Raw genomic sequence first — 15,382 nt, forward strand, 5'->3', positions numbered from 1 at the left:
GAAGGAATAGAGCAATTTCTAAGGATGTCCATTGAGTTGGCTATTAACAATGACTAAATCTCAAGCATAGCTGCCATGTAAAAACAATTCTTTACTAAGATATGGAAAACTGAAAACCAAATACCGTGTCTCAATAACAGGCTTTAATAAAAGGGGAGGGCCTTTAGCTCATCTTGACAATAGTGTAAACAGATTCCCACTCAATAATGTTGCTAGCCATTCTATCATTTGCTTTTTTATTCAATTTATTTGCATAATTTCATATTTTATTCCACAATATTTTATGTATGAAATGGGCCATTATGCAAGATGGCCCCTGTCACTCATCATTCCCCTAGCAGCCTGACATATAAAATAATATGGCAGGTGCTCTTAAGGCCTTGTGCCTCCTGGAGCCTACAGTCACATCTTGGTAACTAGAGAGAATGAAGAGGCCTGTCAGTGTCAAATGTGTGAATTTAGGTTTTCTTTACAAATGTCAGGGTGGAGTTGAGGCCTTGGCTTGGTAGGAAAACTTCCTCACCCCTGAGCATGGGGGGAAAAGGTGAGATCCTCCTTTAGCAGCTGGATGTTATAAGCAGAGTCAGGATGAGTGGCGAGGCCTGGCCTGGACTGAGTGGGGGAACTCTGAGGCATCTACACAGTGGTGGACATTGGCACTTTCACTGAATACTTCATGCACTGTGTGGTCTATCATAGGAAAATATCTTTTTCCTCTGTTATCTTTTAAAAATAACAAGGGAGCCAGAATATGTGAAGGAAGGAAGGAACATGCATATATAAAGATAGTGAACTACCACTACACAGATTTTAAAAAATAACTCAGCCCACCTACATGTTCCTTGATGTGCCCTGTATTGACCTCCTATGACCCATGTAGTTTGCAGTAGTGGAGATTCAGTGAAGGTCCCAGATAGCCTGGTCCAAAGTGCTCAATGGATTCATGGTAAGTGATTTCAGAGACTGGCAAACATGCACATCTAAAATTTTAAAACATTCCTGAATCTAAAATGAGAATGAGCTTCTCATCCTGGGTTAAATAATCCTAACAATGCAGAGACCCACACTGTGCTTTTCATACCAGGTCCTAGTACACACATGTTCCTACCACTGTCCATGCAGACAGCCCATACTTGTGACCAGCAAGGACAGGGCCTCACACCTAAGTGCAGGCCTCTTGTCACGATGTCACTACCACAAGCACAGCACCCTCAGAGCCTTCCATCTGGAGAACAGGCAGAGCCTTTGATAAGCAATGAAGACAGAACAGCAGAAGGAAACTGTGGGTAGGCCTTTGGAGACCTTACAAGACCATGTATCTAGGAAATACTCTAGCCATGTATCATAATAATTATGATAAACATGCAAAACTGGCCTCCAGGGTTACCATCACCATCATCATCATCATCATACTCTTAATGCAGTTTTTCATGGGCCAGCAGCTAGACTAATATCCTTAAGCCTATCCTTCCATTTAATCCTCACAGTGCCACCAGGAAGGAACTGACGCACAAAGACATGGAACAACTTCCCCAAGTCATGAAGACAGATCAGACCCCCTGAACTTAAGTCATCCATATCCCAGAACTGTCTCTGTGTCTCTAAACAGCTCACCATCCTTTGTGTAGACAGGTGAAGATCAATAAATACACTTTGAATTAAGGACACAGTTATCATCTCCATTTACCTCCTTCAATTTGGAGCAAAAATGAAAGTGTATTCTATAAATATGCATAAGCATAGAGGAAGAGGCCCCTGTTTCTTAAGCAATATTGCAATTATTCTAGCATAAGCATCTTGTTCACCAAGGAGTTTTTCTCAAAAGGTTAACTTTGGAAATTGTGCCTTCAGATGTTATTTCTAAGTCATGCATCTTCCCTTCCCCCTCTTTCCTGTCACGAGTAGAATGTACTCTGTGTCATTTCTTAATAAATGGTTTGCTATTAAGGCATCATTATAGTAATGTGGGCTATTGGAAGAAAGGGGTTACTTCAGTAGCCAACCCTCTTGATGACCTGCTCTTCTGTACACATTAGCAGTTGGAGAGGGCTGTGGTTATTGAACTTCTGCCATCCACCAGAGACAATCTGCTCAGGGTTGCATTGCTGGAAAGAGAGGACTATGGGAAAAAATTCTATCCAAATTTCCAGGCTCCTCTGCCTGGGAGATGATGGTGCCGAGTTTATGGCTTGTTTGACAGGAACTGGCAAGAAGGATTATCAAAATGTCTACCCATGTGTCCAGTCTACGGTTAAAGGCACACAGGCTGCATTTCATGGGACACAATGTGTATGTAAAAAGCCCCTTTGGTACCTTAGGCATTGTTTCAGAAGCTTAAAAACAGTGGACGGGACACGAAAACTTCTGCCCTTGAGAGGCTTACCTTCGAGGGAGCAGACATCACAGTTGTCTTCCCTCAGATCTACATGCTCCTTCTCCAACATTTACAAAGGGAAAAACACAAAAAACAAAACAAAACAAAACAAAAGGAAAATGGGCCACAGATCCCTTCAAAAGACTATGAGCACTCAGCACACAATTTCTAACTTGTAAAATAGCTATGAAAAATTAAGACATCTTTTTCTTTCAATTGTATGACCAAAAACACTCCCAGAGAGTTTGGAGCTTACATTGTTGACTGGGGGCTGGGGACTCCAACAATAGCACACAGTTCTGTGCCGGAACAATTTCATGTTGTTTTGCATTCCATTGGCAAAGGTCCTATAAGAAAGTCCATGTCACTGCCACAAAAGGAGCGAACATGGGAAAATACTTGTTCTTCTTTCCATCAAAGGCTCAGTTGTAAGACACACAATGCTATGAAAACTGGCAAATCTGGAATCATCGTTAAAGGAAATTAACTTGGAAAGTAATTTATGGCAAGAAAATCCAACTCCTTTGTTATCTCCCTTTTACTGTAATATGTTTCCTGAACACTGCCTAAAAGAGAGGGCTTTTAGAAAGAAAAAAAATAAGTATAGTAAAATTAACTCATTTTATCAATTTGTGTTCTCTGCCGGAGTTTCCTGACTGTGGCTATGAAGGGCTGTAAAACTGATGAATTTGCATGGAAAAAGAAACCAGTGTAAGTAATTTGTGTAAGAGGTAACACGGACATAGACTGCTATAATTCAGACGCCCTGCAGATAGCGGACTGCTGCAGTGTGAGCAGTTACGGGCTAGAAAAATGACCACGCTGCAGTCAGTCTGACTTGAATGGAAATCAATCATAAAGGTACTTTCTCTGCAGCTTCTACACCACAGTTTTCAGCAACTCCTTTGCCAAGCAGATTTCTGGTCTGTAAACCCTGTGCTGATCTCCCCTTTCTACCCCTGCTTTTAAAGGAGTGGCCAAATGCAGGCTGGGAGTAAGGTTTTTCAAACAGGAACATAAAAGGAAGGCACTGAACTAAAACATGGATTTCCCTCTATGTGAAATGAGCTTGCCTGCTATTAAAAGATTTAAGCAATGCTTTTTCTGAAATGTAGTGCTAGGTGCCAAAAGCCAGCAGAATGCTTCTAACCCCACAAAGGCAGTTGCTAGCACACACAGACCACCTCACATACACAGCCATGCCTTGCCGACACAAGTTAAGGAACTTGTGTGTGTGTGTGTGTGTGTGTGTGTGTGTGTGTGTGTGTGTGTGTGTGTATGAGCAAAAAGAGAGATATAAGCACAATTTTTTTTATGAAAGATGTTTCGATTTTATTAAAATAGGCTGAATTCACTGATATTCCACTCTGAGTCATGAAGGATTGTTTACCTTTAAAAGATAACTATTGAAAGATTAATTTGTAAGTTATTCTACTCAGGCACTTTTGTGTATATGGTAAGTCTTGTGCAGAAATTAAGTCTTGAGGCTTGAGGAACTCAGACATAATCTCTATGGAGGATGAGTTATCTCCTACTTATTTACATATCCCTCTTAACACACAGCATAGGTCATTTCACAGATTACATGTGTAACAAATGTTTACTGAGTTGAACTAAAATCATATGAGCATGCTAATGAAAACAGCAAAGGATTTTATTATGTGCCAGATATGTACATAAAATATGTAATTTTATCCTATATTACTCCTATGGAATATATTAACATTATTCTCTTTTTCAAATGAGAAAATAAATGGTGATGTTTAGCAAAGTGTTCAGGGATAGCACAGGGCTTTGAGGCCAAGTATATCTAGATATCTGCCTAAAGAAACTGGGTGCCATATGCCTGTTCTCCTTGTCTTTGCTGCATCATGATCACTGGGAAGATGTGTTTCATGAGATAAGCTATCACCCTAAGTAGCAAGACTTTTGTGTCTTCTTCACTCTTCTTGAGGCATTCAGCATAAGGAGCTATAGCCAGTGCTCTCCATGATGCTGCAGCATCTCACACTTGGTCCAGGAGAGTGGCCACGGAGTAGTGAATGATGCTGACTGATCTCTTGCATTAGTGGCTTCTGCCTTTGGGACTGGAATTGATTTTCTGCATTTTAGAGCATCATCTTGTCTTAGCTTTGGGTGGAAGTCAGATGTGGTACCCGTTTAGTATAAGATAGAGCCTCAGCCATGGGATTCAGTCTTCTTGACAGGGGATGGATTTGATGGCATAAAAGGTCTTTTTACCACAATGATCTATAAACCCTGGAAGGGCTTCTACATATAAGCTCCTTCCCCAGGATAAGTACCCTGGTACTGACCATTAGCTGTATCAACAGAGTCCCTTCTTAATAACACACTAATTACCTGTCTACAAAACAACAAACAATGACAACTGAGTCATTTTCAGCAAGAACTCCTTAATTTTTCCTCTCCCACTTATGGGGGTTAATTATACAGTCCTATTAGTCATGTACTGGATGGCTCAGCTTAGCATCTGATATTGTGTTGCCACTTTTCTGAGTGTGCTCAGTCTCATTCCAGACACGCCTACAGGCTGCCAACAACAGCCTTTCCAATCCGTGAGGGTTAACTACAATCAGATATTCCAAACCAAATCTCAATACATTTTTGGATCCTTATTGTGGGGCAAAAAGGATTTTCATCAGGTTTTTGGAAATCCCAAGAAGGCCCTTTAGCTCCCCTGAATTACTCACTGGATATTAATATCTGTTCTTCAAAGTGAGGCCCATGAGCAATTAAAGACTTACTAAAGGGCACATTATTAGTAGTGATCTCCTGAATGTTTTGCTCATAAATAGAATCATATTTTAAATACTATAGAGTTATGTATTATTTAAAATGCAGATATGGTTAACCCATTCATGGCTGACCACTTACAACTTGCAACATGCCAGGGTCAGAATGGGGATTTTTTGAACACCCTATTACCCATTAAATACCCATTAGCTACCCGGAATGCTGCAGAAAGGTAGGCTTTGATTAAAACCATGAGCATTAAGAAAGTTCTAGATAGATGAATATGAACAGTACAGGTATGTTAACAGAAGGAAGCACTATAATGGTTGTAGTGACCAATTATCAGAACACGATTCTAAACCTGCTCACTCTTATACACAATGCATATTTTTAAATAAATTTTCTGACAATGGTCAGCTCAAGGATCAGCTCAAGAGCATGAAGTTGATGATCAAGGGCAAAGGCTTAATTCAGTAATGATTATAGCAATTACCATTATTGGGCTGTTAGTAATTCAACATTAGGTATCCTCTTATTTTACCTCTGCTTTGTTCCTGAGAGGTATCACCATTTTAGCACTTAGATTTATGCTCAGCATATAGCCAGGACTTTAAATATTTTGTATTAAATACATGATTATAACCTGTGAGGGAAACACAGACAAGCAGCATTATAAATACTGACCAAAGTCCTGTAGTTATTAAGTTTTAAACTTTCATCCCTAATATAAATTCTGAGTTATTTGTGGCACCATACAGCCAATTTGAACATGAATAGTCTGTGCTAAACACAGAAAGTATAAGCAGAAGTGACTTAGAAAAGATTAGCAATTGATGGACCTACAAATAGAGACAATGACAAATTAGAATGTACATCAAGGTATTATGTGAATTTCTTTTCCCAGTGTCTATCACAAAAGTGCTTAGAATCTGGTAAACTTAACTGAAGTTTCAGCTGAGGATGAAGAACAAAGGGTTCAATCCCAGCCATCAGCAGCTCCAGCTGGGGCTGACAAGGGCTTGAGTGTAACAGAGAGCACAGGACACTCAATGCCCAGTGCTGCCCAGTGTTATAAGCACCCCACTAATTATAACATGCAGAGAAGTCAATACAATGGTCAGGACACATATCTAACAGAGGACACACACATCTGATAGTAGAGCAGAGCTAGCTGAGGACAGCGCCAACATGTGTGTGGGGTCACCTCTTACCTTAGTAGCTCATCTTTTGGTTGGTTGTGAATGGGGTTCCAAAGAAATGGTAGAAAATCTTAGCCCTGCCAGGCCATCCCATTTGCTTCCTGATTCTCTACCCAGACACTCACCCCAAATGAGCCAAGAAAAAACAAAACAAAAAAACAGTATGACAAAGCATTCTTCAGAAATAATCCAATTCTAACATTTATTTTTAAATTGTATTGAATTATACTGGAGGAAATCTGTTAAGTTAAGCCAGACAGACTCCCCCCGCCCCCAAGAATGTGGCAACATATATTATTTTCTCTCTGTGTGGGGACTCAATTAAAACTAGAAAATGAAGAATTTGCAGTGCTGTAATACATTTAGAATAAAGTAGCTTAGACTTGAAAAAAATTAAGGGGCCAATCAGCATTTCCTATTATGTAACTTATTTAACGGATTTTCTTTAAAAGCTGCATTTCGGATGTAGACATACTCTTTTAAAAGGCCTTCCAACCTATTGTCTACTACACACCAAACCTTCCTTCCAGAAGGGGTGGTTCTGGCTTCTACGCATAAGATGTGTGATGTTCATTTTAAAATTACTAGTAGAGCCTGCTATTGACCATCTAATTATGCCGAGTTCCATTTATAAACATAGCTAACCACTAAGTTTATGGAGACTTTTTGTGCAGCTTTAATAGGATATTGATCGAGAGCATAGTTTGAGTGGCCTGCCATTGAATTGTGTAATGGCAAACAAAGGCAAGGTCATAGTGACTGTTCGTGCTGGGGCTGCAGTCTATTTTTTATCATCATCTTTTTGTTTCTTCCTTTAATGCTGAAACCCAAATGGTTTCTTTCAAATGAAGGCCTTGCTTAAGAATATAAATTATTAAAAAAATAATTTCTATGCCATGGTCATTGTTACTATGTGCCTTAACAGAAATGCCAACAGGCTGCCTGCTCAGACAAGTTTCTAAGTTACCCTGCTTCAGTAAAGATAGAAAGAACTGGAACTATTTAAGTGGTGACCCCCAAAGGATGGGGTGCCAAAGACTCCTCATCTGAGGTCCACTTCTTCATTAGTCTTTCCATGTAAGAACAATTTATATTTTCAAGTTTTAGCTTATTCCTACCAAAGTCTCATTTTCCTACTGTACCTCGCAGCCGAGTTAATTCTGTTTTAGTATTCCTGCCACGTCAGGTTAGACCCTGGTCAATGGTTCTTACAAGACTTCTGGCCTGAAAACCTGTGTGCATGGGTAAGGGCACTGGAAGCCATGCCGAGGACTTGAAAAAGAAATTGAAAAAGAACTGTATCTGGAACTCCGTCATAATTTCTGTGTGAGAACATCAACAGTTCACATTCCCAAGGCAGGAAACAGCCACTAGGGTGCCACCTCATGCCAGGCTGAGGCACAGGCCTGTTCCATTCACTGCCACTCTCCATTGACAAACAACTCAGGAACCCCGAAGTCCACCAGGCAGCCAGGCTTTGTGGCAGAGCCAGGACAATTCATCTGCTGAACTTTAATAGATTCTGCAGCCATGCAGCAGGAACCAGGGCACAGGCTGAGTAGCTGAGAGTGGTTTTCACACCCAAAGATTCTAAGGCCAGCCACAGTGTGCTGAGAATCCTGGCTTTGCAGAATTCCAGGGCTGTGAAGTCATCCGGAGCCACGAAGTTTACTTAACCCTTGCAGCCGGTTTGGGTGTACAAACCACGATGGCGATCAGAGCCTACAGACCAGAGGCACAATGGGCTGTGTGTATCTGTGGTTTTACGCTTTCCCACTGAGGCCTTTAAGGTTTCAGAGTCACTCCAGAAACTTCAAGGAAAAGAGTCAGCACTTTAGAAGGAAATGAGCAGTAGTGGAGTTTGGAGCTGAACTTTTTGAGTTCACACCAGGAGGGACATTTGGCAGCCTCAGAGCACATACTTTGAGGAAATGCTGGCACAAAATAAACAAGAGTGGGCTTGACAGAGAGCCCTTGAAGCAGCGACATTCGTTCAGCAGCCAGCAGAATGGGCTCTCCATGGCAGCTCATGGGAGGGGCCTATCTGAAAATGCCTGTAGAGGGCTTTGTGTAATAAAGAGCCATCTCAACAGATGGCTCCTGTCTCCTCCTTCATGGGATTATGCTAAAACAACTTCAGTGATTCGGAACCATGGTCGCTCCCAGGAGCCTCTGCCCTGTACTGAATTCTTCCTTTTCTCTGGCCCAGCGTGCAGTGGTCTGTGTTTTCTCCCTCTTGTGGAACAAGGTAATAAATAACGAGAAGTGCTTTCAGATGGTTCTGCCACGTGTGGAGACAGGCAACAGAACAAATCCATACTTTCAGCTACAGTACTTCCTGTGCTATAGTTCACAAACATTAGATGATAATGACAAAAATTAAAGGGTGTGGGCAGGAGACAAGGGTGAGGGAGTTCATGGGTGACTGCAGCTCCTATGGGCCAGCAGTTCCTTGCCTCTGATCCAGGCATTTATTGTCGAGCAGTCTGGCTGTCTAGTCTAACTCTCACCTAGGAATTTGTGAGGCTGAGTTTCTCTATCATTGCCACCTTGTAGGTGGCACTATCCCAAACAACAAAATCAGCATATCGTTATTGCAGTGACTTTTCCTTTGCAAATACTGAAATAGCACTAGCCATTTAACTACTCCAGTTAAAGCCTCACTAGAATCCTGGGGGAAGTAAATATTTTCATGATCAAATTTAGAAGGTTAACACAAGGTATCTGGACAGAGAAACCCTTCAACGAAAGAGGACCATTTCTGAGTAATACACAATGTTCATACTGTGTGTGGTCACAACTAGCTGTGACTGCGATGAAGAAAAAAAAAAAGCAGGTCAGGCTGGATCACCAAAGAAGAAATTCAGAGGGAACTCTGACATGGGAACCAGTAAAATACCCACACCACATGAGACACAAAACAACAAAGTGATCAAAGAGGTGTGTGGAGTGTGGATAGGTGGGGGACAGTGCTCTTAGGGCAGTGAGATGATCCTATGTGATACATAATTGTAGACACATGCTGTTACAGCCTTGTGGAGACACTTAGAATGTATAACAGGAACAAAAGCACAAGCTGAAACCCTAATGTAAACTCTAGACTTCAGTTAATAATTGTGTGTCAATATTGGCTCACCTATAGGAAGAATTGTATCAAACTACCCAAAGTCATTAATAACGGGGGAAATGGTTAGAAATGGGACATAAGGGACTCTGTTTTGCTAACTGAAAATTATAAACCTAAAACTGCTCTAATGTATGTTTTTCCCCTAGGACTGGTCATATCATAATTTATATGGGACTTATCTAGCATGTTGAGACTCTTGGTTCAATATACAGCACCACCAGAACTAAAAATGTGATGTCTACTCATTGAAAGCAAATCATACTGAAAATGGATCTAGGGAAAATATAATTGTGTACTTTAGTTATTCAATTTTGCATTATAGTAATCCTTTAAAAATGCAGTAAAGATATATCACCTCAAGAAATGATTAATCAATCAAAGCCCAGAATCCTTTGGTCTATTTTACTTTATGATGGAGTTATAGAAGCAATCACAACAAAGGCTTGCAGAAGCAAGATGCTCAGTGTCTTTGAGTACCACAATCCAGCTACAGATGCACCAAGTATAGCAGTGCCCACATGTCTAGTCCCAAATACAAGGTATGTACTTGGAAAAATCTCAGTCAAATAATTTTTCATATTTAAATTGAACAATGCAGGGCTATCATCCTGGCTAACACTGCCAGTTAGCTTATTTCTATGTCAAGGATGAAGAATGATCCTCATTCCCACTTATCTGCAAAAATTCCCCTGCATTCCTAAAACAGGGGCTCAGCTCTCCCCATGTGGGTACAGGAAGAGAAGAGGCAACACATTTCTAAGGAATGGACAAGGATTCCCTTTCTTTATGCAGCTTGGATAGTATGCTCTGCTAGGTAGTTTCGTTAAACTGACACAAACTAGGTCTAATTGAGGAACTATTAGATGGGTCTGTGGGCATGTCTATGGGGCATTTTATCCATTAATGATTGATGTGGGTGGGCCAAGCCCACTGTGAGAGGTATCACTCATGGGCAAGTATTCCCGGATTGTCTAAGAAAGCAAAGCAGGTGGAGCAAGCCAGTAAGCAGCATCCCTCTGTGGTCTCTGCTTCAGTTCCTGCTTCCAGGTTCCTGCTTTGACTTCCTTTGATGATGAAGTGTGATCTGCAAGCAAATAAACACTTCCTTCTCTTAAGTGTCTTTTGATCAGTGTTGATCACAGGAATAGAAACCTAACTATGGCATATGCCTTTGAGAAGGGTGTTCAGGTTGAGAAACAGGGCTTGGGAACCCCTCTTGCAGGGGCCAAGGGGATCTATAAAATAAATCTTGATGAACCTAGATTAAAGATCTATAAAGAAGAGAGGGTCTTTGGCATACAGTTGACCAGTTTGGCCTGAAGCCATGGTTTAGCTGATGTGGCCCAGTCTACTCTTGCCAAACAGTTGCAGTCAGCACAAGGCCATGTGTGAGTGAGTCCTGGAGCGATTACACAGCAGTGTGCAGAATCAGAAAGCAATGAGAAGCTGAAGGATGCTCACAATGCCTGGCCTTTGCTAACCAGCCCCCTACACAGGCACAGGAAACAATCCAAGACATTCTGCAAACTTAGCCCCAAGGGCAGGCATCCCCTCTGGCAGTCTTGAAGGAACATGTAGAATTCACTTGGCAATCATGCTGCCTTAGACTGAGTGGAGGGCTAATCAATCTTGGCTATAAGACCTGAAAGGAAAATAAGGGAAGGGAGTAAGGGCGAGATGCCAGGGATGTTTCTGAGCTGTCTGGCCTCTTACAACCCCCAGACCTTGGAACTCTGCTGGTAATGAAGACTAATGCAAGATTTGAGCAGCCAAGGCAGAATGAAACGGACTAGAGCTCTAATATTAGAGTAAAAAGGATTTTTTTTAAATCAAGGCTATGCTTAGATCTCAATAATATACTTCCCTCTAATGCTGCTATGACTGATACATTCTGATGAAACATACTCTTTGTATGCTATTATTAGTAAGAATATAAGAAAATGTAGAATATTGACCACTTTTAATATATGTGCATTGTTATCTGTCTATTGCCAAATCATAGACTGGCTAATCAACCATGCACATGTCTTCCTATTCAACAAAGCCATCTAGCTCCCACTCAACTGGTACTTTGTACACTTTTCATAATATAGCCACAGGATCTCCATTGCATCTACCTGCTCCTTCTACTGCCTCCCCTTGAGGACTCCAGAAGTACCTCACCACCAATGGCAGCCTCTCTGATTGCTAGAATTCTAGCATGCACAGTTGCCTTTCCATTACTCAATTCCTGGTCTCAAACAGAAAAGTTTCTCAAACCCCCTGAATTAGTCTCAGAGTATAGATTGTAGCTACATCAAGGCTTAGCTGAACCATTTACTCACTGTTTAACTTTGAATAAAAGACTTCAACTAGATAAATGATCCTAAGGATTACCTATAACCTTAGAGTTTCTTGCAAGGATTAAATGATGTACCCTTCTCCAAGGCCTAGCAGAGTACTTAGCAAATAATAAATGTTCCAGAACTCCTGGATTTTCCTTCAGGCCCACATCATATCTTGTCTTTTGGACCCTCAACATTCTTCCAGCCTATGATGACTGAAACAAGAGCTGAAAGAATCTAGGCTTGGAAGATCAGGCTGGCTTGACTTTTCTGGCATCTGTTAGGGCCAACTGGTACCTGGGCATCCTTGCAAGTCTATAACACATACATCAGGGGCTACAAACTCTGTTTCCTTCCATAAAGGGCTTGATGCCACTTGGAAGTCATGTTTAACAATATAAACTTACTACCTTTAGTATGTTGAAGTAGGTAGAGGATATAAGAGTAAACCTTTAATATTTATGTTTAATTTCACTTTTTGTTATTTAGATTTATTCATTTATTTTACATCTTGACTGCAGTTTCCCCTCCCTCCTTTCTTCCCATCCCCCCACCTCTCCCCATCCCCACCCTATCCACTCCTCCTGTTTCTGTTCAGAAGGGGCAGGCCTTCCATGGGTATCAACAAAGCATGGCATATCAAATTGAGGTAGGACTAAGCTCCTCTCCTTGTATTAAGGCTGGGCAAGGCAACCCAGTATGAGGAATAGGTTCCCAGAAACCAGCCAAAGCATTAGGGACAGCCCCTGCTCCCACTGCTAGGGGTCCCACAAGTAGACCAAACTACACAACTGTCACGCATATGTAGAGGGCCTGGGTTGGTGACATGCAGGCTCCCTGGCCGTTGTTTCAGACTCTGAGTTTCTATGAGCCCAGCTTAGTTGTTTCTTTGGGTTCCCTTGTAATTTCACTTTTAAATTGAGACAGAGAGCAGATAGTCACTTTAGGAATGCTTTTAAAACAGAGATGTTTTGGAGGGAGGGCAACTGTACATCTGAGGTGGGGAAAGAAGAGACCGAGAGTCAAAGACAGACAGACTTCCATGCTTCTTAGACTATTAAGCCATAACAAACATACAATCAATGGGCCTTTGATCAACAGAACTGGGTGGTGGCACGTACTCTTCCGTCATTGCTGTAGTTGTTATCGACAAGTTGGTAATGACCACACTGTAATGTGCCACTCAAACTGAGACCATTAGCATTGCTTAAAGGTCAGAAACAAATTCTCTTAAATGCAGAATTCCTTAGAAATCAGAGGGAAGATTCAGGATCTTTTAAAGTCAAGTCCACACTATGTACCCAGGCCTATGGGAGACATTCAGTATTGGTCCATTGGTCCTCACCACAATTGTCTCACATTAAAATACTTAATTATTCCTAGTTTAAAAATACTGCCTTTTAAACAAACTCAGTGGGATAGTTCCTCTAAGGAGAAGACCAATAAAGGATTTTCTGAAAGTGTTAATGCCCAAGAGGGGAAACACAAATTGAAGGCAAATTTGGACCAAATCAGAGCAAAACTATACTTACTTTGTGACACTCTTACTAGCTCGGTCACACTGAAAACACCTGATGTGACAAAACTGTCCTGGAAGCCCAAATGTCCTGTGGAAACAAAATCAGAAGAAAACCAAGTGTCATAAATAGAAACTGCTTGACAACACGAGTATAAATACTCATCACCTTATGATTAAGTACGTGAGGTCTAAGTGCAGACTCAGCCCCCTTGGTGCTCCTGTGGGAGGGGGCACAGTCATCTGGTGACAGAGACAGCTTTTGGGTTGAGTCTGGAGGTTGTGGAAAAGTTCTGAAACAACAGCTGGGTGATTTTTGAGATGCTTTAAAAAATCAACAGGAAATATGAAACAAAAGAGAATTTAAAAACAGAGAAAGAAAAGAGGTGACCCCTGAGGCTTAGCAATGGGGACCCAGCATCCCTGGTAAAGAACCAGGAGAGCCAAGCTCTACAATGGTTTGAAACATTCATCACAAGAATGTCTGATTGGGTTTAGTCGCCTGTTTACTTAAATCAAATGAAATTTAAAGGTAGTCCCTTCTTTTCTAGTTCCCTTACACATGGAACTCTGGAAGAGCCAGACAGGAAATGCAAAATCAGTCTTTGAAATGTGAAAACAAATTGTTTTGTACAAACACACAAATTCATATTTGTTTAGACAAAAAAGGTTTTATGTTGGTTGAATTTTTAATAAAATATATGGTTCAAAATTGTTTCATCTTTAAATTTTGTGTTTGCTTAATTTTAGTTGGATATAATTAATTTTCTCTAAGATCTGATTGTGTATTTATCCACAAACATTGTACAACTCATGATGTATTCAGAAACATTAAGTTTACAAATGGTAAGGGGGGGCGCAGTGTAATACAGGTGGTTTCCATTCCTGTGCCTACACTTTTCATTCTGTGTCTTACAAGGCATATTATACTTGAGACATTTGCTTAAGTCAGCTTAATCTTTACCTCCTTTAAGTGTGAATCACTGGAGCAAGGGTTAGTTGGAGAGATTTTTAAAAACCTGTTCTTTACAATAAGAAAATGGACCAATCTGAACACAAAGCAACCCATTTTTATGCATCCTGCAAAAAAGCTAGATATCATACATTGCTGAGGGGAAGAGAACTCATGTACTTCAGTGCACACATACCAGAAAGTTTATCATATGCCACACATGGACATGTACAGAAGATCCATGCTCTAGAGGGTCATTAGCAGAACTGAGTTCTTTTGATTACAACAGAGTTTTGAATAAGGAGGGATTTTACCGAGTCTTAAATTTTTCAGCTAATTCCGATATATTGTAGGGTATCTATGGTACTAAAATGGTTCTAAACTTTAGGCTATTCAAAGAGACCTACAGACCAGTATGTCTAGGGAATCTTACTTAGTAAGTGCTGGAGGTACTGTCTCTTGGACTGAGAGAACCAAGAAGTAAAAACTTCAGCAAATAAAAAAATCCTCTTAATGAGGTCTTGTTAAAACAGATCATAACATTTCTTTTTTTTACTGGACACCATTAAGATCACATTTACCCCACAGACCATAACAAAGGAAATCCGCTACACGAATGTGGACTCAATGCACACAACATCCAGAAAACCACAGCTGAATGGGAAGTGCATCTCTTGCTCATCTCTTTTTGTCCCACAAGTTATGGGCTTACACTTGCTTCAATACCAAACCCTGGAAGCCTGTATTTTTGGGAAAGACTAATTAGAATTTCTGAACTAAGTAGTACAAACATAGACCTGCCACCTTAATTCTGCCACCCCAAAGAGAGTCTATCTTCAAGACTAGTTTGAGTTTGATGGAAAGGCTTGGGAAGAAGGTGACCTTTGTCATCACTCGCTAGTGAATATTGGTGAATAAAGAGATGAGTAAATCTTTAAAACAGTGATGCTGACATCTTTTCTTTAGGTCCTCCTGGATTCCAAACTTCTAAACCAAGCATCTACCAGACATGCTATCCTAGACATCTCACAGGTAGCCTTGGACCCAACACATCCAAAGTCTTTAGTTTTCTATGTTTTGTGTCATCCTCACTCTGAAATTATACAATTGCCTTTTCCCATGTGTCCACATTGATT

At 40.8% G+C, this 15,382-nt stretch overlaps 1 protein-coding gene across 4 annotated transcripts in view; it reads right to left on the reverse strand.

Moving 5' to 3' along the window:
* Nfia (nuclear factor I A) overlaps positions 1-15,382 on the reverse strand; it is a 348,579-nt gene that overhangs the window by 107,091 nt on the left and 226,106 nt on the right. For all 4 annotated transcript variants that reach the window (XM_027400457.2, XM_027400456.2, XM_027400460.2 and 1 more), the window contains one exon: positions 13,311-13,385. In XM_027400457.2, coding sequence (XP_027256258.1) covers positions 13,311-13,385 — 75 coding nt within the window. The remainder of the gene's footprint in view (positions 1-13,310; positions 13,386-15,382) is intronic.

This window comes from Cricetulus griseus, chromosome 2 (genome assembly GCF_003668045.3).
Source record: "Cricetulus griseus strain 17A/GY chromosome 2, alternate assembly CriGri-PICRH-1.0, whole genome shotgun sequence".
Classification (NCBI taxonomy): domain Eukaryota; kingdom Metazoa; phylum Chordata; class Mammalia; order Rodentia; family Cricetidae; genus Cricetulus; species Cricetulus griseus.